Source organism: Cyprinus carpio, chromosome B7 (genome assembly GCF_018340385.1).
Source record: "Cyprinus carpio isolate SPL01 chromosome B7, ASM1834038v1, whole genome shotgun sequence".
NCBI lineage: Eukaryota > Metazoa > Chordata > Actinopteri > Cypriniformes > Cyprinidae > Cyprinus > Cyprinus carpio.
Genome location: NC_056603.1, coordinates 1,919,795 through 1,946,507, shown reverse-complemented (window position 1 = coordinate 1,946,507; position 26,713 = coordinate 1,919,795). Strand labels below are relative to the sequence as shown.

At 39.2% G+C, this 26,713-nt stretch overlaps 1 protein-coding gene across 1 annotated transcript in view; it reads right to left on the bottom strand.

Moving 5' to 3' along the window:
• Window positions 1-26,713, bottom strand: part of nrxn2b (neurexin 2b) — a 682,623-nt gene that overhangs the window by 160,635 nt on the left and 495,275 nt on the right. Inside the window, exons 18-19 of the mRNA XM_042728878.1 lie at window positions 23,238-23,560; window positions 16,651-16,729 (exon numbers count right to left, since the gene is read on the bottom strand). Coding sequence (XP_042584812.1) covers window positions 16,651-16,729; window positions 23,238-23,560 — 402 coding nt within the window. The remainder of the gene's footprint in view (window positions 1-16,650; window positions 16,730-23,237; window positions 23,561-26,713) is intronic.

Sequence of the window (26,713 nt, the reverse complement as noted above, 5' to 3'; positions counted from 1 at the left end):
ACTGCATTTTCGCCAGAACTGAGAAATGAGAGCCAGAGAGAGATAGCTAGTCGTGTATCAGGAGAACAGGAAACTGCTACAGTACTGTATACTGTACTGGAACTTGGCCAAATGTGCAGAGGATGCTACATTTATTTATTTATTTATTTTTACTGTACTGTATTGTGTTGCATGCCAAGTTCATACAATTTGTTGGTATTTGAACTTTTCTAGTGCGTTTCCTTTACTGCAAGATTACTTGACTGTAGTACAAAATGAAAAACATTTTTTTCTGTATCTGTAATTTAATTTATGTATAAGCAAACTGTAATAGAAATTGAGCTGCAAAAAATAATTACTGAAAATCACAATTCTGAAAACAAAATAACAAATTACAAACGCAAATGCAAATCTTAAAATAAAATAAAATCCATAACAATTCTGAAAACATTATAACAAGTTACAAAACACAATGATCAATGCAAGTATAAGGGTCCGTCTGCGGTCCAAAAAGGGAGAGTTTCTCAGAAGTCCGATGTCATTTTCATCTAAATTATAATGCCTGAAGGCTGCAAACCTACCGGGAGACCTGGTGTTTATGAGAGCCGCACAGCTTGGTGTAGAGCTGTTACGAGGGAAACCGTTCCTAAAGCACCTCCTACTGGGAGAGAATCAATTTTCAATAAGTCGTTTTCCTCCTTTTAAACTTCCCCTAAAAGTGCCCCTATTATGGGTTATGAAAGGTTCATATTTTGATTTTGGGAGTCCCCCCCAAAACAGGGTCAAAAAACTCTTTCATTATCTAATAATATGCATTTATTTTTGTCATACTTCACATTTAACATGAAAGACAGCAATGAAACGTAGACTTATTGACGTATTTTAAACTCTGATTGATCGATTTCATGAGACATTCGTTTCTATTAAAATCTCTGTTTCTCGATAACGATTGATCTTAGCACTTAAGAGCGTTTTCTGCGAGTCATTTTATGATCGTTCGTTATTGTTTCGTTATTGTTTCACGTGCGTTTCCAAAAAAATGCACTTCACACATTCGCACGTAGCTGTGCTTTAAGTGCTACTTAAGAATCGCTATCCGTTTGTCAAGTGCTGAAATGTCACCTGATAGAATGGCTCAACGTTAGTACACGATCATTTATTGAAATGTTAACCTAATGCTGCGTTCCAGACAACTTGGATATAATAACTATTATATTATATTATATTAATTATATTATATTATACTTAATATAATAATATATAATATACTTAATAAATATAAATAGAGAGAGAGAGAGAGAGAGAGAGAGAGACAGAGAGATGCTATTTCCAGGTCCAATACATCGTATTGGTTTTCGTGCAAGTCAGCAACTCATTGACAGATCACCCCCCCCCCCCCACACACAAACACAAAACACACACCCAGCAGTCTTTGACGCATATTTCCTTCATATTTCATCTTTTATTAAACTACAAATTTCATACATTTAACAAATATGTTTATACATCCAATTACTGCCACCCATAATAATAACATTTATACAGCCAAGTATGGTGACCCATACTCAGAATTCATGCTCTGCATTTAACCCATCCAAAGTGCACACACATTCATTCATTAAAAAACGAGTAATATAGTGTACAGTCAATTACAATAAAATCCTTATATAATAATCACATTGCACTTGAATAAAGTTACAGGTGTAATATTTTGCATAGGGGCCCGGGTCTGACTTGCTATGCCACTGTTTCTTCCGCTAGTCTGCTGTTCTTCCTGAATAGCTTGATTGACAGATGTCTCGTCCAGTCAGCAGTGAGTAATCTATTCTCACACCAATGTGCTGTCTCAAACTATACCCACCTCTTCCAGTTTGTCTGATTTGTCCTTGTTTTCTGACTTATGTTTTCAGAATTGTTGTTGTGTTTTCTGAATTGTTATTTAGTTTTTTTAGATTTGCATTTGTGTTTGTAATTTGATATTTTGTTTTCAGAATTGTGATTTGTTTTGCACTTCCTGGCCACCGTAGGGAAAGTCTTCTGTGCATATGAATTGTGTGTAAAAATTTACAGTTTTTTTTTTTCATCTGCTTACAAAATCTTTCCTTGTCACACAGTTTCTGAAAGCTGACACTCAAACAGCAAAAGCGCACACCAAATCTGCAAAACCATACACTAATCATCAGCCTTTGACTCAAGCTTTCAAAATGTTTGCTTTTGAGATGTGTTTGTGATATTTTGAACGCAGTGCTTTGTTTTGTAAGTGATGTGAGGCATTTTGCATTTTTGTGTGAATAACTATAAAAAAAAAAAAAAAAGAGGCAAAGTTTGGAAATGTGTGTAAGCTGTTAAAAAAACTAAGAAAAACTGCAATAACTAGATTGAAAAGTTTGAAAGACAAATTTATTTTGGCTTGTTTAAAAACATAAATGGTTTGGTCAGTTAGATGTTCTAGATGTTTGCTAAAGTGTTGCTAGTTGGTTGCTAGGCTAGGATATTCTGGATGGTTGCTATGCAGTTGCTGGGGTGTTGCTAGAGTATATGGTTGATAGAGTTTGTTCTGGGTGATTACAGACATTCCCAGCTCTGTTAATAACAGAAAATCAAATAGTTTCAGCGCTTTAATATTATTGTATTCTAATATTAGGAAATTTAAGTTTTTGTTGGTCTTAAACTTGCACTAATCGTGATTATACCATCTAAGTAGCCTATGTTCTCCCTCTAAAAAAGTTTTTTCTTCTTCAATTTAATCTACCATTTTTTTTTCTCGCTCTCCAACTGTTTTTCTCAAATTTTTTTTTCTTGCATGTGGTACCAACCTCAGCCACAAGGTGCCGCTATCATTAGCATTTAAGCTACTGCTCACACGCTTTTCTCTGATGATTTGAATATTACAGTTAGGAGAATTTTTTGCATATCATAATGAACAAACTCAGGTAAAGTATATCACGGTCACAGTCATGATTTTATTTTTGTTATTGTGGGTCTATCAACGTGCTCTAGACTGAGACGCCTCAAAGTTTTTTTGGAAAGGGAAAAAAAAGTGTTTTGGTAGAGGAAATGCAAAAATTTGGAGAGATACAAAAAATGAAGAGGGAGAATAGTTTGTGGGAGATAAAATGTTAAATGAAAAAAATTATGAAGAGAAAAAAATTAAAAAGAGGAAAAAAAAATAACCAGAGAAGTTTTTTTTTTAAAGAAAATTCAGAAAGGGAAGGATTTTTTTTAGAGAAAAAAAGTCTGACAAAACAAGTTTTTTGAAGCTTAAAAATTCTGCGCAAAAATGCTGGATAGAAAAAAATATTTTGTGTGAAAGAAAAAATCAGTGAGAAAAAAATGATATCGAAGAGATAGAAAATTCAAAAACAAAACAAAAATTGAGAGAGAGACAAATGTTTTATGGGGGGGGGGGGGAATGAAAGAGAAAAAAAATATTGGAGATAAAAATAAAGAATCAGGGAGAAAGAAAAAAATTTAAAATCAGAGAGACCAATGTTTTTGGGTAAAAAAAATACACATACACATTCAAAAAAATACACATTCATCAACAGCTAGATGAAGCACAAAACAAACACGATACTATGGAAGCCCTGAACCACCACGTGAAAAAAGAAATCAAGGTGCAGAAAAAAACAAAAACACTAGTGTCTCAGGTCCTTCCGGAATCTCAGTCCTTTCTTCTCTTCTGCAATGATATCTTTCTCCCCAAAAATCAAAAACTTTTGCTCCACTTTTTTTGTTCCAAAATCTTTTTTTAGTTAAAAAAACACACACACACACACACACACACACACACACACGTATTAGTGGAAAAAAAAGAGAGAGAGAAAAAAAAAGTTACTTGGCAAGAAAAAAAATCAGTAGAGAAAAAAATGAATAAAAGAAAACATTGGAGTGAAAATAAAATTCAGAGAGAGACAATTAGAGCAAAACAATTAAAGACAATTAAATAAGAAAGAAAATCATGTAGATCAGAGCTTCTATAAAATCTCAAATGTTTTAAAAGTTTGTGTTTTTGACACTGTATCTTCAGAAACTTTTCTCACTTTTTTTCAACATAAACGAGGAGAGAGAGAGAGAGAGAGAGAGAGCATTATCATGCAGTACCAACCTTGTCACTATAATTTAGCATGAAATTTAATGCTTACACTGCATTCTGTATTTAGACTTGGATAAATACATCTGCAAGAAGGTTTTGCAAATCAAAATTGAGACAAAATCAGATTAAATATATATATGACCTTTTAATTTTTTTTTGATTGTTAGTTGCAACGACTCTTTTGTCTCGGCTGCCCTGTTGTTCAATTGATTTCTGTTTTAGTTTTTTTTTTTGAGAGAGAGAGAGATAAATTTATTTGGTAGAGGAATAAAAATTTTAGAGCGAGAGAAAAATAAATTGGGGAAAAAACTATAAATATTGGAGATGGAGAAAAAATGTTCAGAAAAAAAAAATAAACAAAACAGCGAGAGATATTCTTAGCATTTAGGAACTAACACACTGCTTTTCACATTTTGGTTCAGGACTTCCATTTGTTTCCCTCTCTTGTGTTACCTATTTAGGAAAAATAAAATTGAAGAGAGAGAGAAAACAAATTCTTAAGACCTGGGCTCTGGAAGGATCCAAGACGATTTTTTTTCCACCTCGACTTTCCCCTCACATTGCAGTTCAGGGCTTCCATACAATATAACTCATGCTGTAAAAGCTGAACAGTTTTTGACAGCTTCTGACAGTCGTATCGTGATTCAGTGGTCAGAGAGCTCAGCCTGTGTTTGTATGTAGATGAACAAAGAAAACAGGCCTGTCGCAGCTGGACCGAACATTAATTAACATCTACAATTAATAAATTGACATCCCACTAAAAATGATAATGAATTATAAATGAAAATAATATATAAATTAACCATATTTATATCTGGCAATATTACTATTACAATATTATCAGCGTCAGTTTGATAGTCTGATAATTGACAACATATCAAGACTTCATTTTGAGATTATACAGGTTTCATTTTCCGATCATTATAATGATTTCTGCTTTATTTTTAATGTTGAATAAGAAAGCACGTAGCATTATGAGAATAAAAGACTTTCCGGCACTCACGTAAATGTGTTTTACGAGCTACACTGTACTATAAATACTTTAGTTTACACTCTCAAAGTGTTTGTGTCGAGCCGAAGTGAGGAAGACTATTCTGGAAGAAAAGTGTGAATCTGAAATAAGCACACGACACGTGGTGTAAGAAGTATATAACCAATTGTATTCCCTTCTGTTAATATACACGTATGCAGATTCATCTCACTGGAACACTCTACAATAACATTTAGAAAGAACAAGAGAGCCGAGGAGAAACGCAACTGACAAACCTGAACAGGAACGGATAGAATGGAAACACATTCACACAGACAAACAAGCACACAAACACTCACACACACACACACATAGAGTTGGAAGAGTAAAATCAAATGTTGAAGATGATGTCTGGTCCTCGTTGAGTGAGTATGGAGAATGAACAGCCCTCCACACGCTGGGTAAAGCGAGCAACATGATTTAAACGGAGGATGGAGTCGATGATCAAAGTCTTCTGGATTCAAGGAGATACTCTCCCACCTGGTAAAGGAAATGTTCTCGTGTAAACCAAATCACATTTTGCTGTTTAATGTTCAAAGAGCATCTGCTTTCTGGAATCCGATTCACTGATCTTTGCATTTCACTGCACTCTCTTTTTTTATTCTTAGGGATGATAATTAGGAAAAACACATCTCTTTTAGCACTGGGATGAGATTCAAATATTTAGACATTTCACAAACTGTTTTAAACATTTTCTTTTCAATGTAGAGTTGAGTTCTTTTAATAGAGTTGAGAAAATTAGAATACTAGAGTTCAAGATGTACATCTTCCAAGGAACAGGCCATTTGGTCTTTCATTCGAGAGAGTTCGTTCCATTAAATGCAAGTTCATACCTACTTTCTTCCTGAAAGAACGTGTTCAAAGATGCAGGTCAGTTCACATTCCCTATGTGGGATGTACATTAACTGGAACGTTATTGTCTTTTCCCTTTGACATTGTGACGAAATAAAAAAAAAAAAAGCACACACACACATATAGAAAACAAAACAAAAGACATCTTAGCATCCTGCTCGGCTGTTTTCCACTGATACGGTTTGTTGACGTGATGTAGGTTTTGATCAATCGCGTCAGACTTTCAGTTGCTTATGTCCCTTTGTCTTTTCAAATATCTGTATATGAATATTTCTTTTTGCCGTTGGGGGTTTTAGGTTCTTGAATGTGGAGCAGAATCCAAGATCTTTAGCGGGTCCAGGACAGAGCCCTGGGGAACCCCAAAAACACACAACAAATATTTTCTTGAACGCGGGGTGACTGCAGGCCTCCGAGAGTACTAGGGGCTGAAGGGATCATCCACAGATGTTTCGCTAGTTGTAACGGTTTGATATATAGATATATATTTATTTGTTTGACTCCACATAAACCAGTTTTTGTTTCTTTTCATTTTGAATACCACATGCTGGAAACACAACAGAATTACGTTGCATCTGCTCCTGAGCACCAAGGAGAAGGAGAAAAAGAGAGGAGAACAAGCCAAGAAAGGTTGTGAGTAAAGAGAGAAAGAGAGGGATGATGGGAGTGGAGGAGGATGGAAACGTGAAGCACTTGGAAAGAGAGGGAGACGGATTTGACACGGAGCTGATTTGGCAGTATTATGGAGGAGTGTGACTGCTAAACGTTTTCGGCACCATCTGTTCCTGAAATGTCACCTATGCCAACCCGTTCCAACCAAACTGCTCTCATTCCCAAATGATTCTCAACCACATCCAATGCTCTGATGGAGCAACAATGGATCGCCCAAGCAGCCTGGCGTGCGTGGGTGTTTTGACATCAGGAAATGATCTGAATATTGAGGACTCACCTAGTAATTACAAAGAACAAACTAGAACGTCAAATTACATGTGAGGAAAAATCCACTTTTCTTCAATATAAAAGGTTTGCAGAGTCTCTGTTTGTAATAGGGATTAGCTATCAAAAATGTAAATGAGTAAGGGGATGATTCTGAACCCTAGACACTTTCGAACTCTTTAGCTCTTGCTGGAAATAAAGCCAACAGCTAGAATGGAAATTAAAGAAGTTGATGTCAGAGCTCTCAATGTGACCGGTAAACTGCCGACAAATACCCGGACCACCCTTTTCATTCCTCATCCTATCTCTCTCCTTCTCCCCCTCTCTTCCACCTCAGTTGCTCTGGAGGCCGAGCTCAGACGTAATACTCCTTGTCTTTGTTTTTCTTGCTCTTTGTGCCCATCTTGGCTGCGCCGGGCTGTTCTCCTTCACCAGGGCACCGTTGCTTTGTGTGGCCGAGTTGCTGATGTAGTTGCGACTCTGGTCCACCTGGTAGGAGCCTTCATCACGGTTGCGATACTTGTACATGGCGTAGAGCAGGATGAGGATGCAGAGGGCGGCTGCGGCCACGATGCCCACCACCATGCCCGTCGTACTACTGGACTCTCGGATCACCTCCACCGCTCCTGGAGGCCCTCGGTCTGGTGACGAGGGGTCTGTAGTGGGCACATGGGGGAAATTGGGAGGATAAGTTATACCTGGGACATGCCGATGCCGTCCGCCATGTTCAGGGTCACCCGACGGCTGTACGGGCGGCAGCAGCACCTGGTCACGGGTGTTCATTTTACCCGCGGGGATGTTGGGGCACTGTTGATGCCGGGTTTGAGCCGGGGCACAACGGGGGGGGCCGTGGGGGTGAACGGTAGTGGCGGGCGATGGGACTCGGGCAAACGGGCAAAGGGCCTGTCACCTCGGGGGTTCCCGGCTGCGGGGGGAGGGGGGAGTACGGTCCGGTCAGTGACGAGGGGAGTTTTTATAGTAGTCCTCATCGTCGGACTCCGTCATCTCGCCCGAGCCATAGGCCGAGACCTCCATGGGATCTTCGCAGTCCTCCTGGTCCAGCGGACAGGGGGGCCGGACGGGCAAGGGGAGAGACTCTTTGGTTGTCTCGAGCAAGGTGAGGAAGGGGCGATATCGGGGACGGGGGATAATGGGGTAACGTGTCACAATTGACGGGGGGTCAAGGGAATCCACAGTTATAATTGGCAACACTAGTTCACCTCCTAGGATGAAAGAGAGAAGGAACACGGTGTTAGTTAAAACCTGAGCAAATGAATGCACAAGAGAGAGAGAAGAGCCATCATTAGAACAGCACTAAGACTTAGTGAGGTTAGTTCTAAAGTTAGTTTCGTTAGCATCTATTTCAAATTAGACTATAAACAGCTAGGCTAAGGCTAAGGCATTACAGTCGTATACTGTACATTACAGGGTTAGAGTAATACAGAGAAACATTAAAACTTAAGCATGTGCTAGACCAGCTAGAATGTACATTCATGTAAAAATCCTACAAAAACAGTTCTACGTCTGTGCTAAAGCTAATGCTAGCTGTGCTAACCTCCACTCACTGACTGCATGTTTAAGAAGAGAGCAAACCACGTAGTACAGGTCACTTACATCAACAAATTGGCCGCATGATTTTTTTGCATGAAAAAAAAAAATTACAAAAAGAAAGCTGTGTAAGATTGTTCTGGGATAGTAATAAACAAATTTCAGCCCATGTTTAAAAGTAGGTAAAGTGTTTTGAATTCATCATTCAGTGAACGTTTTTTCAGCGCTCATAAGGCTCATAAGGCTCATAAGGCTCATAATCCCCACTCCCCGTTGGCATGGTGATAGCTCGCTAATGATGAGGATCTATATGCAAAACTTCCCACTCTCACCCCGGGATACCGAAGGTGATATTTTCAAATTATTGTCCCACAAGACTTTCCCCCCCCAAAACACAGACCAAATCTTTCAAGATAATTATCCATAAGCCTGTCCCTTGGAAATCTCATACCATGAATAACAAAAGCCCATTTTTTCCCCGGAACTGGCTTGTCAAGGAATGTCAAAAGTTTAAATTACACAAGATGTATTCAAGTATTCATTAGGATTCAGCTCAGATTTGTCAAACAATTTCATTTGTGCCTTCAACACTTGAGATGGAGAATGAATCTAGGAAAACGGGGTGCAGAAGAGATTGTTTTGTATAAATACATAATGCACATCATTGTTATTCATATGATGAGGCAAATTAGTGTGACAAACATTGCTTGGGGGGGGGACTGTTTGGATGTGATCTGTGCGCTTTGGGAAACATCCTCAAACCATGGCATCAACACGGCACCCTCCCCTTAACCAGAAGAACCTTCAAAAAGACCATCCTGTTTGCATATTGATGAACAGAGTCATTAAGCTCAAAAAATCCACCAGGAGAAAAGGTGACATTAACATTCAGAACACACATACATCTGTTAGAAGCTGAAATGGAAACAGTATGTTAATGGCATCTTTCACAGAATCTGTCCCACCCAACAGCCCCGGCGTAGAGGTGTGCATCTGCGGGTTGAGAGTCTGGGGAACGGTTCAGTTTAAAATTAATGCCTGTTCACCGCCGACAAATCTTTTATATCCATTGCTAGAAAAAGCCGCTAGAGGCAACCAGCCGTTTAGAGGAACGATCTGTCAGGGGCGCCGAATGGAGTCTGATAATTCAGTAACTGACACCGCCGGTATGTGGATTATACGAGACCATGTGTTAATGTGCCACCGGGCACAACTATATTTCCTGATTTTATTAAATTGGTTGGAATATCTTACGATACACAAGGAAATACAGAGCAATCTGTTCCCAGAGAGGGCAGAATCGCTCACAGGAGAGAAGAACCTTCAATCCTGACGATTACCTTCTAGTATCTTCTCTAAATCGCACTTGAAGGAGAACTGATAGAAAAAGCAAAGAGATGTGAATGATAAACTTTCTCAAACCATCAATCCGCAGACGTACAAGTCAGTGAATGTGTGCAAAACCCATCAGTCTGTCTGTGTGTTTGTGACAAATCTTGTTATAGGTTAGAAATCATTGTTCCAGTAGTCTGTGATTGGTCAAACTTTGCCTCCTGTGACAGTTGTGTTGACTGCAAGAACAACATCAGAATAGTATCATGACTGAAATGCTGCAAAAGCGAGCTGTTAAAATCATCAAGGACTCCAACCACCCTAGTAATGGTCATTTCACTTTGCTGCCATCTGGTAAGTGCTTTAGTAGCCTGATGGCAAAAACTGAGAGACTTAGGAGGAGTTTCTTCCCCCAGGCCATCAGGCTCCTAAACTCAAAACCAGCCTCTTAACTTCCAGTTTTCTCCACTTAATATTCACTTAATCAGTAAGATATTCATCATTCCCTACTTCATACTGACATATTGACAGTGTCACAACCTCTTTGCACATTCACCTCTAGCACATTTCTGTGTATCTTAATATTTAAGACTTCAGTATACTTTCATGCACTTATTATTCATGCATTTATTTTCTATTCTATATTTAATTATACAGTATTTTTTGGATATTTTATTCTTATATTTTTAATGTTTACATTTATTTAATTCTTTCATACATATATTTATGTATATTTTCATCTGTGTTGTATTCTTTAATAATTGAACTGTCCATGGAGCGGACCTGACTCACATTTCACTGCCGGTTATATATTGTCTATATAATCGTGTATGTGACGAATAAAAATCTTGAATTTTGAATCTTGAATGACTCATGCGTACAAACGAATATCTCACATGCTCAGCGCGGTGCCATTCTCACTTGTTTCACGATGACTGTCTGTAGTGTAACTGGAGTAATGACTGCAGCTTTATTCGTGCTTTTATTTCTTAAACTGCAACAAATGAACTTATGTCTGTCTGTTACAAATCCACTGCGAGAGATGCAATTTAAGCCAGACAAACTACCAGAGAGCCACTGTTATTTTAACCGGCAAATTAAATGTCATTAACAGTTAGAAATGCACAGAATTAAATTAATAATAATGAACTTAATCTAGCACAGACCACCTGCATCAACACACTTTTGTGCTTATACTGCAGTTTTGAGATGGAGAAAATGGAAATACAATCACAGCACAGCAACAAAACAAAAACAAAACATCTCTTTCTCTCCTTCACTGAATTCATGACCAGTCTTGGGTAAGATATTCTAAACAAGTCATTAATTACAAGCTACTAATTACATCTTCCACAGTGTAATTAGATTGCTATCTCCAAACGTAATGCATGTCATATCAACCTCGGCCAGTTGAACAAAACAAGGACAGACATGAAATGGCTCTTTTAATTATTTCAAATAAATAAAGTTGATTCTTGAATCAAATTAAATAATTCTTGAGCTGACCAAAGTATTTAAAGGTTACATTAAATAAATGTTCTAACATTAGATGTTACATTTCTATGAAAAATACATTATTGTTTTATAAAGAATTTGTTTAATAGCTTATAAAGTATGTAATGCAATTACATCAGAAGTAACAATAATTAAATTATAGAAAAATCAAGAGTAATCCCTCTCAGTAATTAAAAAGTTACATTACACACAATATTATTCATGATTCTGAGCTCTTAGTCTAAATGCACTACAAAACATGATTTAATTTTCCACAGTATTTTTTCCCACATTATCATTACAAATATCTGCGGTACAAATATCTAAACAGAAAAATTAACTTAATTCAAATGGAGAACAAGTTGATTTTTTTCTGAACTCATCAGCAGATTTTTTTTCTCTAACATTGTTTTGCCTCTCAAGTAATTATATCTTGATTTGAGAATGACCAGATATTTGTACTGGAAAATAAGACAAACATACTAAGGAAGAAGTGTTTTGTCCTGGAGGTTTGAGTAGAAGCCCAGAAGTTGAACGGATGCTCTACTGGATCACATTTATGACAAGATGAGCAGCACAATGAAAGACACTCCTATGTCCAGAAAAACATCCAGCTTGTTTTGGACATTCAAGAGCTTGTTTTCATCCACACACAGTAATAAAAGTTGGAAATGTGACTGCTGTTTGCCACGGGCGCTCAGGCCACGGGGAAGGCTGAGATTGGAGTTGTCTCTCTCTTAGCTAATTTGATTTTGAAGCTGAACACTAGAGTGATGGAGGGGGTGAGACCAACCCCGATGCTTAATAATTGATGACAGAAGACACCGGAAGCCTAGATGCTCAGAGAAACTGAGTAACCTCTATAAATGTACTTGCGTCACATCAAACCAAACATTTCATATGCAGCGTGCTGAAATATTCATGTTTGTTTTGTTAGACTTGCTTCTGCAACTAATAAATTAAGAATATCTTGATTATATTTGAAGAGGCACATAGCTGCTTTATTGTTTCTATAAAGCCAATGAAACCAATTTATGAAGCTATAAATCAAAACCTGCTTCTTGTCATTAATATATATATATATATATATTATATATATATATATATATATATATATATATATATATATATATATATATATAAAACTAATTAAAATGACAAAAGCCCAAAACAAAACGACTAAAACTGAAATAAAAATAAAGCCAAATAGAAATATTAGCCCCTCCCCAAAAACAGACTAATAAAAATGGGAAAAAAGGCAAAAACCTCCCAGAATTGACTAAAATTGAAATAAAAATAATTTAAAGTTAAATAGAAACATAAAAATGGAAAAAAGCCCATAATGTATTTACTTAAACTGAAATTAAAATAAATAAAAAAAAACTGAAATATGAACTATAATAAAAATGCAACATTTTTAAAATTTAAACGTGACAACGGCACATTTAAAAATAGAACTTAGAACTTTAGTATTTATAAATACTTACACAGTATATAAATCATGGTTTCACTCTCTATACTGTAATTCTATGTCTGTGACACTCATCATCACAATTTATCTATGCAGCTGTAGGTTTGAGATATAATGCAGTTGTGTGTTTGTGTGTAACAGTCAGTCTTTTGTGTGTTTGTGTGTAACAGTCAGTCTGTTGTGTTTGTGTGTAACACTGTTGTGTGTAAAAGTCAGACTGTAGTGTGTTTGTGTGTAACAGTCAGACTGTTGTGTTTGTAACAGTCTGTTGTTTGTGTGTGTGTAACAGTCAGATTGTAGTGTGTTTGTGTGTAACAGTCATACTGAAGTGTGTTTGTGTGCAACAGTCAGACTGTAGTGTGTGTGTGTGTTTGTGACATATCAGGACACAACTTTGTATAATGACATGGGTATGACACAGGTATTACAACGAGAGGGTGACTTATAAGGACATAACCCATGTCCCCATTTTTCAAAATGCTTATAAACATACAGAAGTTTTTTTGAGAAAGTAAAAATGCACAAAGTATCCTGTAAGGGATAGGGTTAGGTGTAGGGTTGGTGTAGGGCAATAGCACATACAGTTTGTAAAGTATAAAAACCATTATGCCTATGGAATGGCCCCACAATTCACAAAAACAAACGTGTGTGTGTGTGTATGTGTGTGTGTGTGTGTGTGTGTGTGTGTGTGTAACAGTCAGTCTGTTGTGTTTGTGTAAAACAATCTGTTGTATAAAAGTCAGACTGACGTGTTTGCGTTTGTAACAGTCAGATTGCCTCATGTTTGTTTATAACAGTCAGACTTTAATGTTTGAGTGTAACAGTCAGACTGTAGTTTGTTTGTGTGTAACAGCCAGACTGTCTCATGTTTGTGTGTAACAGTCAGACTGTAGTGTCTTTGTGTGTAACAGTCAGACTGTAGTGTCTTTGTGTGTAACAGTCAGACTGTCTCGTGTTTTTGTGTAACAGTCAGACTGTCTCTTGTTTTTGTGTAACAGTCAAACTGTATAGTGTTTGTGTGTAACAGTCAGACTGTAATGTGTTTGTGTGTAACAGACTGTAGTGTGTTTGTGTGTAACAGTCGGACTGTCATGTGTTTGTGTGTAGCAGTCGGACTGTCGTGTGTTTGTGTGTAACAGTCAGACTGTAGTGTGTTTGTGTGTAACAATCAGACTGTTGTGTAGTTGTGTGTAACAGCAGACTGTAGTGTTTGTGTGTAACAGTCGGACTGTCATGTGTTTGTGTGTAGCAGTCGGACTGTCTTGTGTTTGTGTGTAACAGTCGGACTGTCATGTGTTTGTGTGTGTAACAGTCAGACTGTAGTGTGTTTGTGTGTAACAGACTGTAGTGTTTGTGTGTAACAGTCGGACTGTCATGTGTTTGTGTGTAGCAGTCGGACTGTCGTGTGTTTGTGTGTAGCAGTCGGACTGTTGTGTGTTTGTGTGTAACAGTCAGACTGTAGTGTGTTTGTGTGTAACAGCCAGACTGTCTCATGTTTGTGTGTAACAGTCAGACTGTAGAGTGTTTGTGTGTAACAGTCAGACTGTAGTGTTTGTGTGTAACAGTCAGACTGTCTCGTGTTTGTGTGTAACAGTCAGACTGTAGAGTGTTTGTGTGTAACAGTCAGACTGTCTCGTGTTTGTGTGTAACAGTCAGACTGTAGTGGGTTTATGTGTAACTGTCAGACTGCTGTGTGTTTGTGTGTAACAGTCAGACTGTAGTGTCTTTGTGTGTAACAGTCAGACTGCCTCGTGTTTTTGTGTAACAGACTGTAGTGTCTTTGTGTGTAACAGTCAGACTGCCTCGTGTTTTTTTGTGTAACAGTCAGACTGTAGGGTGTTTGTTGTGTAACGTCAGTCAACTGTACAAGCAGTGTTTGTGTGTAACAGACTGTAGTGTGTTTGTGTGTAACAGTCGGACTGTCATGTGTTTGTGTGTAACAGTCAGACTGTTGTGTTTGTAACAGTCTGTTGTTTGTGTGTGTGTAACAGTCATACTGAAGTGTGTTTGTGTGCAATAGTCAGACTGTAGTGTGTGTGTGTGTGTGTGTGTGTGTGTGTGTGTGTGTAACAGTCAGTCTGTTGTGTTTGTGTTTAACAATCTGTTGTGTAAAAGTCAGACTGACAAGTGTTTGTAACAGTCAGATTGTCTCATGTTTGTGTATAACAGTCAGACTTTAGTGTTTATGTGTAACAGTCAGACTGTAGTGTGTTTGTGTGTAACAGCCAGACTGTCTCATGTTTGTGTGTAACAGTCAGACTGTCTCGTGTTTGTGTGCAACAGTCAGACAGTAGTGTGTTTATGTGTAACAGTCAGACTGTAGTGTGTTTGTGTGTAACAGGCTGTAGTGTTTGTGTGTAACAGTCGGACTGTCGCGTGTTTGTGTGTAGCAGTCGGACCGTCTGTGTTTGTGTGTAGCAGTCGGACTGTCGTGTGTTTGTGTGTAACAGTCAGACTGTAGTGTGTTTGTGTGTAACAGTCAGACTGTAGTGTGTTTGTGTGTAACAATCAGACTGTTGTGTAGTTGTGTGTAACAGTCAGACTGTTGTGTGTTTGTGTGTAACAGTCAGACGGTTGCATGTTTGTGTCTAACAGTCAGATTGCTGTGAAGTTTCAGCTCATTATAAACTAGAGAATGGTCGGCAGGCTCCAGTGAATGATGTAATTAGGAGCTTCTAATGAGGGCAGAGATTAATTGGCCCAAGGAGATCAGCTGAGATGAGGGATGTTTCTGTGGGACCTTTGAGCAGAAACGCAATGCAGAGATTTCAGTCCCGCCATCCATATGTCCATATCTCTCTGCTGCATCTGTGGCTCATCCATCTCTCCCATGATACAGCAAACGTGAGGAACATGCTGATGCCAGTCAGAGCCTCGCACTCTTCTCTGTGTTTGTACTTCATCTTTCTTGTTTTCTTTTACTTTTCTGTCCAGCATTTGATGGTGAGTCACACAATTTGTTTGCTCTCTTTGTCCTTATGTCTGCTTCAGTGTGCAATAGAAATATTTGCTTTCAAAAACACAGATGAACTGCTGTTCACCCTCAGATGGTTGCTATGGTGTGCCTTGGAGGTTGCTGGGGCATTCTGAGTGGTTCCTAAAGCATTGGTGGTTGCTAGGTGGATGCTGGCCTGTTGCTAATGTGTTATCAGTGGTTTCTAGGTAGTGGATATCTAGATTCTAAGGTGTTGCTAGGATAGATCTGGTTCAGTCTGTATCCTGTGCTAATGAGGCATCAGATCTTCGACTGCTGTTATTGCCACATGATGAAACAGGTGACGACTCTTGTAACACATTAATCACATGACATGAGACTGCTTGAATACATCAGATCTGTGCTCTTATGCTGCATTAGTGAAGTGTGTCGTGAGATCTGACCGCAAACACACCGACTGATGATAAAACCACCTCATTACCTCAATAACTGCTCTAGTATAAGGCTAAAACTCGTCCATATGAGCTTAAAGACAGACATCAGCCCAAACACACCCAATCCATTCACAACACCACTGATAAACAGCCCTGACACTACACGCACCTACTTCACAAGCAAACTGTGTAATACAAATTGTTTTCAGAAAAACATGATGTGAACATGAGTAAATAATCTCATTTAGTTTCATTAATTTATATTTATTATAAATTATATTTATAATTGATCAGGCTCCAACAATCAAAGCTACTATATGAAATTAAAATGATTAAAGACATTGTATGGTACAATATACATTTATTAGTAACTTCAAACCATAAGATTTCCAACTGAATTACATTAATTTAGGTTCAATCTGACTGTCAACTTGAATTGAGGCATATTTTGTCCAATCACAGCTGCACACTGGATTAGATTGTGTGTGTGTGTGTGTGTGTGTTTACAGCATATAAAAACAAACATGGATGGTAAGACTGACTCACCGTTTCCAGGCTCACACTCCTCAAGATCTTCATCATCACTCGGACATTCTGCTGACGCTACTAACAGATCGTCAGTATTCTGCAGAGAAAGAGACAGTCAGATAGTCAGTGTCTATCTTCAATATAATGAATTAAAAATACATCAAACACCAACCGCATTCACAGAGACAGCTGTCATGTGATGATCCCTCACACTCTCTGACTGCAGCTCTGTGAATCTCTGTTTTCAGTCCATTAATCAGGTGCCCATGTGTAAATATATACTGTCATATCTGAACACACAGAGCACTGGAGACTGTCATCTCTGAGCCAAAACTGCCAGACACAGTGTCTGAAATCATTCTCATCTGTTTCTCATGACACGTCAAACTCATTTCAGCATCTAAACATAGAGAAAATGAATCTCTCTGAGGAAAACACACAGTCAGCGGTGAAACCTCAGCTTTATTCAGCCCTCAGAGAGATTCTCCATCAGAACAAAGAGCTTCTGATCAGACCTGTGATTGACAACACGTCCATCTGTCTATCTGTCCATCCCTCTGTTTATTTGTCCATCCATCTGTCTGTCCATCTTTCCATTTGTCTGTCTGTCCATCCATCCGTCTTCCTGTCTGTCCATCTGTCTATCTGTTCATCCATCTATTTCTCTGTTCGTCTGTCTGCTCGTCCATTTGTCTGTCCATCTTCACCTTTGTCTATCTGTTCATCCATCCATCTGTCAATACGTCAATCCATCTATCTGTCCATCCATCCATCTGTCCATTTGTCTGTCTGTCCGCCCATCTGTCTTCCTGTCTGTCCATAACTAAAACTAAAACTCAAACTATAAAACAATCAGCTAATTGCCAAGGCAACGATTCTCACTAAGTTAATGTACTAAAATAAAAAATTAAAATTAAAAAACAAACAAACAACAAAAAAAAAACTGTTTAAAACAACACTGTATACTAATTTTAACAGTCACTAATACAATACAATACATCTTTATTGTCAACCATGGTTGAAATTTGTCTTTGACCACACCAGCAAAAACCAAACACACATACATAATCAGAATAACTAATCTGTAAACTAATCTAAACCTTTTTAAAAACAACAAAAAAAAATTATGCACTGATTTTTATTCAAATATTTAGGAATACAAACTCTTCCAAAAAGCAATTTTGATGATAATTACAGTATACATAAGTGCATGAAGAGAATTAGTAGTTGGCGTTAGTTCTGGTCAGTGAATCTCGTCTCCTGAATGCATGGATCGGTTGTGTGTGAACTGGACGAGGAACTCGTTCTTAGCAGATTTATTTGATGCTCGCTCTCACTTGAACCAGCCGCAGGATACAATCCTGTTTTCTTTTAATTAGTTCTGAAAAGCTGCAGACTATTGTAGTGAAGCTTGGAGTGTTTCTTCACTTATTTATTTCATAAAGTGACATTTATTAGAGACTACATAATTTGGAGCGCCGCGGATCAAAATCACATTGCAGCTTCACGTGTTTCTGTAACCCAACATGACATTTCAGTGGTCCGGATCCATTTAATTCGTCCTCTGCCCAGCGAATGCATTAACGCCACAGACTCAGAAACCATTCCCAGTGGAAAAGGCTTTTGTTTTTCAGATATTAATGGGCCGCTGTTTTGAATGTTTTGTTGCTATAATCAAGTGTCTCTTCTTCCTTTTTGTGAACCAATGAATGCCTTCTCAGTACAGGAAGAGGAAAGCCATTAACCGCAGGCAAACGCTGGTGTGTGTTTTCATGTCTGTGAGATGAGTTATAGGATCTGGTATACAGTCACACGGCTCATGAGAACATTTAAGATGGCTGCGGGTCAGTACTGTACATCTGATATTTCTGAGGGTTATTTTGACACTGTACGCAGATTGTAGGCCCGTCGCGTCATGACAGCTCCATTTAAACAGCATGTACATACTGTTTCAGACCTTCAGAAACTGACACTACTGGAGCAGCGCCACAGCTAAAGATCTGCAGAATGAAGTTACTTCTGCCTTTCTACATTTCCACAACTCAGTGTGGATAAACCCTGCCTCCACAGATGATGATCAACGCCTCCTCCTACATCACTACCGGTTTAGCCCCACCCACCAATTCTACATCACTACCGGTTTAGCCCCACCCACTGATTCTAAAGCACTGCCTGTTTAGCCCCGCCCACCGATTCTACATCACTGCCTGTTTAGCCCCGCCCACCGATTCTACATCACTGCCCGTTTAGCCCCGCCCACCGATTCTACATCACTGCCTGTTTAACCCCGCCCAACGATTCTACGCCACTGCCTATTTAGCCCCGCTCACCGATTCTACGCCACTGCCTGTTTAGCCCCGCTCACCGATTTCTACGCCACTGCCTATTTAGCCCCCGCCCACCGATTCTACACCACTGCCTATTTAGCCCCTCCCACCGATTCTTACGCCACTACTATTTAGCCCCTCCCACCGATTCTACGTCACTGCCTATTTAGCCCCGCACACCGATTCTACATCACGTCTGCCTGTTTAGCCCCGCCCACCGATTCTACGCCACTGCCTATTTAGCCCCGCACACCGATTCTACGTCACTGCCTATTTAGCCCCGCACACCGATTCTACGTCACTGCCTATTTAGCCCCGCACACCGATTCTACGCCACTGCCTATTTAGCCCCGCCCACCGATTCTACGCCACTGCCTATTTAGCCCCGAACACCGATTCTACGCCACTGCCTATTTAGCCCCGCCCACCAATTCTACGCCACTGCCTATTTAGCCCCGCCCACCGATTCTACACCACTTCTGTTTAGCCCCTCCCACTGATTCGTGCATGTAGTGTTTAAGAGAGAGGTAAATGTGCAGGTCTACACAGAAACAAAACGATAAAGATGCTCTGAAGACAACAAGATGCTTTGCAGTGCCAAGTTGTGGAAAAAGCATTTCTACATTTCCACAGCTCAGTGTGGATAAACCCTGCCTCCACAGATGATGATCAATGCCTCCTCCTACATCACTGCCTGTTTAGCCCCGCCCACCAATTCTACATCACTACCGGTTTAGCCCCACCCACTGATTCTAAAGCAGTATTTAGCCCCGCACACCGATTCTACGCCACTGCCTATTTAGCCCCGCCCACCGATTCTAAGCCACTGCCTATTTAGCCCCGCCCACCGATTCTACGTCACTGCCTATTTAGCCCCGCACACCGATTCTACAACACTGCCTGTTTAACCCCGCCCACCGATTCTACGTCACTGGCCTATTTAGCCCCGCACACCGATTCTACGCCACTTGCCTATTACCCCGCCCACCGCCCACCCGATTTAGCCATCACCCACTGATCTATTTAGCCCCGAACACCGATTCTATTCCACTGCCTGTTTAGCCCCTCCACCTTGAGTTCGTGCATGCTGGTTTTAGCCCCGCCCACCAATTCTACATCACTACACGGGTTTTAGCCCCACCCACTGATTGTAAAGCAGTATTTAGCCCCGCCCCGCCGACACCGGGAATTAGCCCCGCCACGCCCCACTGCCACACATTTAGCCCCCGCCCACCCTCGCGAATTCTACGCGCCACTGCCTATTTTTAGCCCCCGCCCACCGATTCTACGTCACTGCCTATTTAGCCCCGCGACGGCCGCATACCGATTCTACACCACTGCCTGTTTTAGCCCGCATCGACTCTCGTGCCTTTTGCGCTTTTTTTGGTAAATCTTTATTACAAGCAATCGCACGTTCTTAATGAACTTTGTTTTTCTGCTTCCATAAAAGTGCATAGGCCTATATCATGTTGCCTCGTTTATCTAAAGGTGCTCTTTTTCTTGTTTTAAACCTAGCCAAAAACCCATGTGTTGCGTGTGAAAAACAATAGGCGTATAGACAATTAGTATACATTTATTGTGAAATTACTGCATTTCCGTGTCAACCCATTGTTAATTTTTACTACCGAAACAATTCCGCGCTGTCATTTTAATTCAGCGCAATGCAGCACAGCAAAAAACAGACTCGGTACGGTTAAACGATCGCTGCACTGCTGCAGACGCACCGCTCCTGGAACGCACTGACGGACCACAACCGCGTGAACGCTGGAATCCTAGATTAATCTAGATTAATTCCAAGATTACAGTGAGATTAATCTAGATTAAAAAAATTAATCTATGCCCACCACTAATATATATATATATAAAATTTTAATACTGCAATACTAATATATTATATATATATATATATACACACACACACACACACACATATACATATATATATATATATATATAATGTATTTTATGTAAAATCATTTTCTATTTTTAACTGTCTTGAATTCATTTCAATTTTTAAATCATTTTTAAATTCGTTGTTGTATTTTTGTGATTATTTTACTTTCTTTTATGTAAAGCACTTTGAATTACCACTGTGTACGAAATGTGCTTTATACAGTACATAAACTTGCCTTGCCTAGCCTATTTTGTGATATAATTACAACACTTTGGCCAAAATGTACACCCACAAAAAAAAAACACAAAAAAAAAAATATTTTTAAAAAACACATTAAATAAATCATATCATATGAGATCTAAATCAATTTCTTCTCTCTCTTTGGAGTGTTACAAGCTCTTGGTGAATAAAGAAGATCTGTAAAGTTGCAAAGACTAAAGTCTCAAATCCAAAGAGATATTCTTTATCAAAGTTAAGACTCGTCCACGCTAGGGTTGGGAACCGAGAACCGGTTCTGAATAAGAACCGTTTTCTGAAAAGAACCAGAACCATAAGCAATTTCTATGTTTCAGTTCCAAAAACGGTTCTGGTGTGACACGTGACCAAGCGCAACCACCACCCTCCACCTCTGACAGACTGACGATTCAGCATTTCCCTAAAGGATGTCACAAACCAAATAACAGAAACGCCGCCCTGCCTCTTTAACTACCGAGCACATGTTTCTCACGACTGTACTGCACTCGCGCCTTTGATAACTGTGCACGTGGTTTTGTCTGAGTGTACATGTACCAGCAGCGCACAGCAACTGCCGCCACAAAATTACATTACATTTGTCCCATACTGTCATTAATATACATACCGACTTCAACTTGGACCACTAAATAAATAGACTGCTATGTAAGTATGAGGGTTAGAATATTTAGTGTACAGGTCATTTCAAGACCGATAAACAAAGTGATAGAAAATATTTATTTCATGCATTTTAAATGTTTAAAAATGTGGATACCACTCATTGCATCACACCATCTCCTGACTGCATTATTATTTGTAAAATAGGGCCTTTATGAAGTGTGTTTATACATGGTTAAAAGTATAACAGTTTATATTTCATTAATTTAGGAAAATGAACAAGTGGTCTCTTTGGCCCAACCAGCTTATACCTGAATCTCAATATCAATATCAACCATATCAATAAAATGTTATTGATAGTGTAAAAAAAAACATCAACTTTGAAGCACATGCTGATTGATGGATGTAGTAGCATTACTCAATATTACTTACTACCTTCCAGCAACACTACATTCAATGAAGGTAAAATAGTAAAAAACATAATAGTTCATTTAAATGGAATCGGAACCTGAAAATTTCTAAAAATACACAACCCTACCGTATACTGTAATATATGTTGAGTTTTGACACTGCAAACCTTCTATTAAGTTGACAGTAAGTAATAAACAGTATTGAGCATTGAGTAGTTGAGTACTGTGCATTTTTCTTTACCACTAATTTTTTAATAGTTGTTTAATGATTTTAATGGAACTGGAATCGGACAATTTCTAACGATTCCCAACCCTAGTCCACTCCCCCCTGAAACGCCTCGTTCTAACACGCCCCACATCTCTACGTCAGTATGTGGGAAGATTTGCATAACCCCTCCCAGATGTTCACGCAAACAAAGAAGGCGTACCTTTTATTCTCGTTGTAGTATTGTTGTTGCTGCTGCCATGTCGTATAGACGCTGTGTGTTTCACTGTGAAAGCAAAACTGTTTTTGCCCTCCAAAAGAAGACATGACTAGAAATCATGTTTATATCACGTTTATAATGGGTTTAATGTTTATCTCTCATCGCTCCGGCCGGACAAGGCTTCACAATATGTTAAGAGGTGTAACACTGTCTCACGCTTGAGGTATTCGGCCAATCACAATGCGCTGATAGATGGCCAATCACAGCAGACCTCGCTTTTCAGAGCGATGATCTTTGTAAAAATCGACTCGTTTCAGAAGGCGGGGCGTAGAGGAGAAACAATAATGTACAGTATGTGGAAAATAATGTGTTTTTTTAACCTTAAACCGCATAAACACATTTCATTACACCAAATACACAAAATAATGTTCTTTTTAGCAGCATCATATGACCCCTTTAAATCACAAGTTTCTTATCATAAAAATTGCATTTGGATTTTTACCTCAAATCCTGCAGTCCTGCTGTTGATCATCACAGGAATTAATCCTGACACTCATTAAAAACAAAGTCCTTATCAAACAGAGAAGAACTGTTTTCCCAAGCGTTTGCTCCTGTTTTCTCCGTTTGATCTCAGACTCTGTGTATTACAGCAGTGTTAGTGTTTCCACATGCGCACTCAAAAACACACACACACACTGACCTGCGTGACGCTGTCTCTCATGGTGGGCGAGCGTTGTTTGCGGGTGGTGGTGGTGGCCATGGTGGTGGTGGTCTCCATGATGGTGGTGGACATGTCTGCGAGGGGCGTGGTGGAGGTGGTGTCGGTGCTCATGACGGAGGGCACGTCTCCCACCAGACGCAGGTTACCCTGCACCTGAACGTTGGGGTCACCCTCCGCTGCCAGCTTCAGCACCTGCAGGCCGTTATAGTACAGCCCCGAGATCTGACCCTGGAAGTTACGGCCCTTCTCACCGCCGCCCACCTTAATGAACGCCTGGCTGTTGAAGATCGTCAGCTGCCGACCTGAGGAGACCGAGAAACACACCCCAGCCATCAGCGTCCGGTCAATGAGGGACACGCTCACAGAGAAACGCCCGCAAACCTCCGGCCCGATAACACGCCTGACCAGCTCTGACACCACAGCCAGACACTGAATGATACACGTCTTACTGCATCTTCAGATTACTGCATTGTTTCTTATTAGTGTACGTTGTGTGCTATGATTTGGCTGTTATAATACATTAAAATAAAAAAAAAAAAAAAATAAAAAAACAAAAAAAAAAATAAAAATAGAAATAAAAAACCAATTGCTAAAAAAAAGGAAAAGAGAAAAAAAAATCATTCAAGTAGAAAAATAATGAAAAACACAAACAAACAAACAAACAAACAAACAAACAAACAAACAGTAACGGAAACAAAAAAAACAAAACAAATTAATTAAAATTACAAAAAGATACATGAAGAAAAGAAAAATAAGTAAAACGACAAAAACAAATGATTAAAAATAGAAAGAGAAATAATAAAAAGAAAAATAAATAAAAAAGAAATGTGAATCAAAATCAAAAAATAAAAACAAAAACAAAAAATAAAAAAAAAAACAATCAAATAAAAATATGTGTGTCTATCCATCTATGTGTGTGTGTTTTACTGTATGTATCTTATAGTATAGTTTGATATAATTATGTCTCATAATGTGGTTTTGTATCATCTCATACTGTCAAATCATAATTAAAGCTAGTGGTCAACCTTGTGTTACCGAGAGTGAGGTTTGCTGAGGATCAGCATTTCTCCCTCATTCATACGCCATCCTCATCCTTATCTCCATGGAAACGTCACACGGGCAGAATGACCTTTGGAGGGTTTCAGAGACGAGAGATGGACAGAATGAATAAGATGATGAAGATGGGACATATTCATAAAGCAGATGATGATGAAAGATGGACAGAAAGCAAAGGAAAGCGGTTTGTGAGACTGACGGGGTTTGATTCTGATGGTTTTAATGCTTTAATGTTGCCTCTGATGATGATGATGGATTGGTGAGGAGACGAAGAGCACACACACTGGGTCCGTCACACATCTCCACCTCTGTGAATGTGTCTGACTCTCTGATCCTGAGTAATAAATTCATGTTCCTCTCTTCTCCTCCTGTGAGCTTCTCACATCCGACCGCTCTCTGTCTGATTCAGCGTCTGACGTCATATAACGGATCTGAGCACGACTAAGAAATCCCCAAAGAATGCAAACATCCAGCAGTGTGAAAAGGAAAAAATAATAAAAGAGAAAGAAAGAATGAAGAAACAGAACGACAGTGACCCTGAACATGATCAATCTGTCATCATTTACTCTCCTTCATGTCATTAAACCTGCATGACTTATTTAATTTGGTCAAACATAAAACACTGAGACATGTCTCAAAATATCTTCTTTTATGTTCTTTATATGTTTGCTTTCTCTTCTTTAAGTGAGGACAGAATGTTCAGTTGTGGGTGAACTGAACCTCTGAACACCGAGAGCAGAGCCAGTGCTGTCTTCTGTGCAGATGAGTTTCTTCTCTTTATAAAGGCAAAATAAACTCCCAGATGAAAGACGAGTGAAGAGCGGTGCTCCGTAATTACAGAGCGAGCGGGTCGTCAGTGTGTGTGTGTGTGTGGTCTCACTGCACTGACTAATGCTGATGTTTCCTCCTGAATGCAGGGAATATGAGCGGTTGCCGGGGTCAAAGGTTGTTGCTATGGTGGCTTTTAACGCATCCTTACATGTGTTTGTGTGTGTGCATCTGATCTGTGATGGACTTCACTGGAGCTGTGACACAAACTGACTCTCATTAACACGGAGAAGTCTTCATCCATCACCTCCGTGAGGATGAAGAGAGAGTCCGGTGAGAATCTCACGTGTTTCTGCAGGAGTCTGTGTGGAAACCCACAAGCTTTTCTCCAAGATTCTGTGTTGTCTAATAGAAAAGCCTGTGTTTCTTCTCTCTGGAGTCATTTAAAAGTGAGAAAGTGTTCAAACGGAGCCCAAGCGCAGTGATTTAGTAGCGGCGCCGGGCGCGTTTCTGCAGTAAAACAAATGTGTTCTGTGCTCGCATTTCCCCACTGAGGACTTTCTTCAGGAACCGAAATAAACAGCACAAAAGAAATCAATGCGCTGAGGTTATTTGTAATCTCTGACTGCGTCTCAGGCAGCGGCAGCGGCTCTACAATAAAACACTGGGAGATGAAGGAGCATCAGATACAGGAGAAGAGGAAATGATGGAAAGTCATTGGGGACGTTTAGAGCGTGATGAACGCCAGCAAGAGGACGAGGGAGAAAAACTCTGAAGCTCTGAACGGCTTCTGCTGGAATTGAGCTGTTAAACCCTTTTTTTCCTCTTCATTGAGCTGTGGAGGTGCTGCCATCCTGAATTTATAACACTGACACCATCGCCGGTCCAGAATGTTCTGTCTGATCTAACTCAACGTCAGACGAGAGCGAGTCACTCTCACACATTCACTGAACTCTTCCACATGAATCCTGGAATACTGTGACGGACCCGGTGCAGTCTGGACCGTCCTCATTACCTCTCCAGTCCACATCAACCCATCACAACTCCTTTTATAATGATCATCATCATTTCCATAATGTTTTACAGACATATTCCGGACTTTGTTTTTCGTTTTTAAAACAAGACACTTACAGGTGAAACAAAAAAAAAAACCTAATAGATATCAGCAAACTTCCCCCAGTTAAAGTATCACAGTATATTAAAGCAACTGCTTTTGTATTACAATTTTATCAAATATTATGTTTAAAAATATGTTAAATATGCACTAATTTGCAGAAATGTCCAGAACAGAAATCTAAAGTCAGGTTCATATTTCTTGTTCATTTTGTTGACATATTAGAGTTTAAGCTTTTTACTGTGGGGATTTTAGATTTTTCTTTTTATCACTCCATAAATCAGAAAATACTGTCATGAGACAGAAAAAAAAATTGCCCATGTTTTTTTATGATCATATGTTGAAAAACTCATGTAAATGATATATAAACAAACCCCTCAGTAAAAAGCTTCAGTACATAAAGAGAAAAAAAAACTCTAAAAATAGTATCAGAAAACTCTTCAAAAATGGAGATATGGATTGTAATTGATATATACAGATGCAAATAGATAAAGTGTAATGAAAAACTCTTAAATGA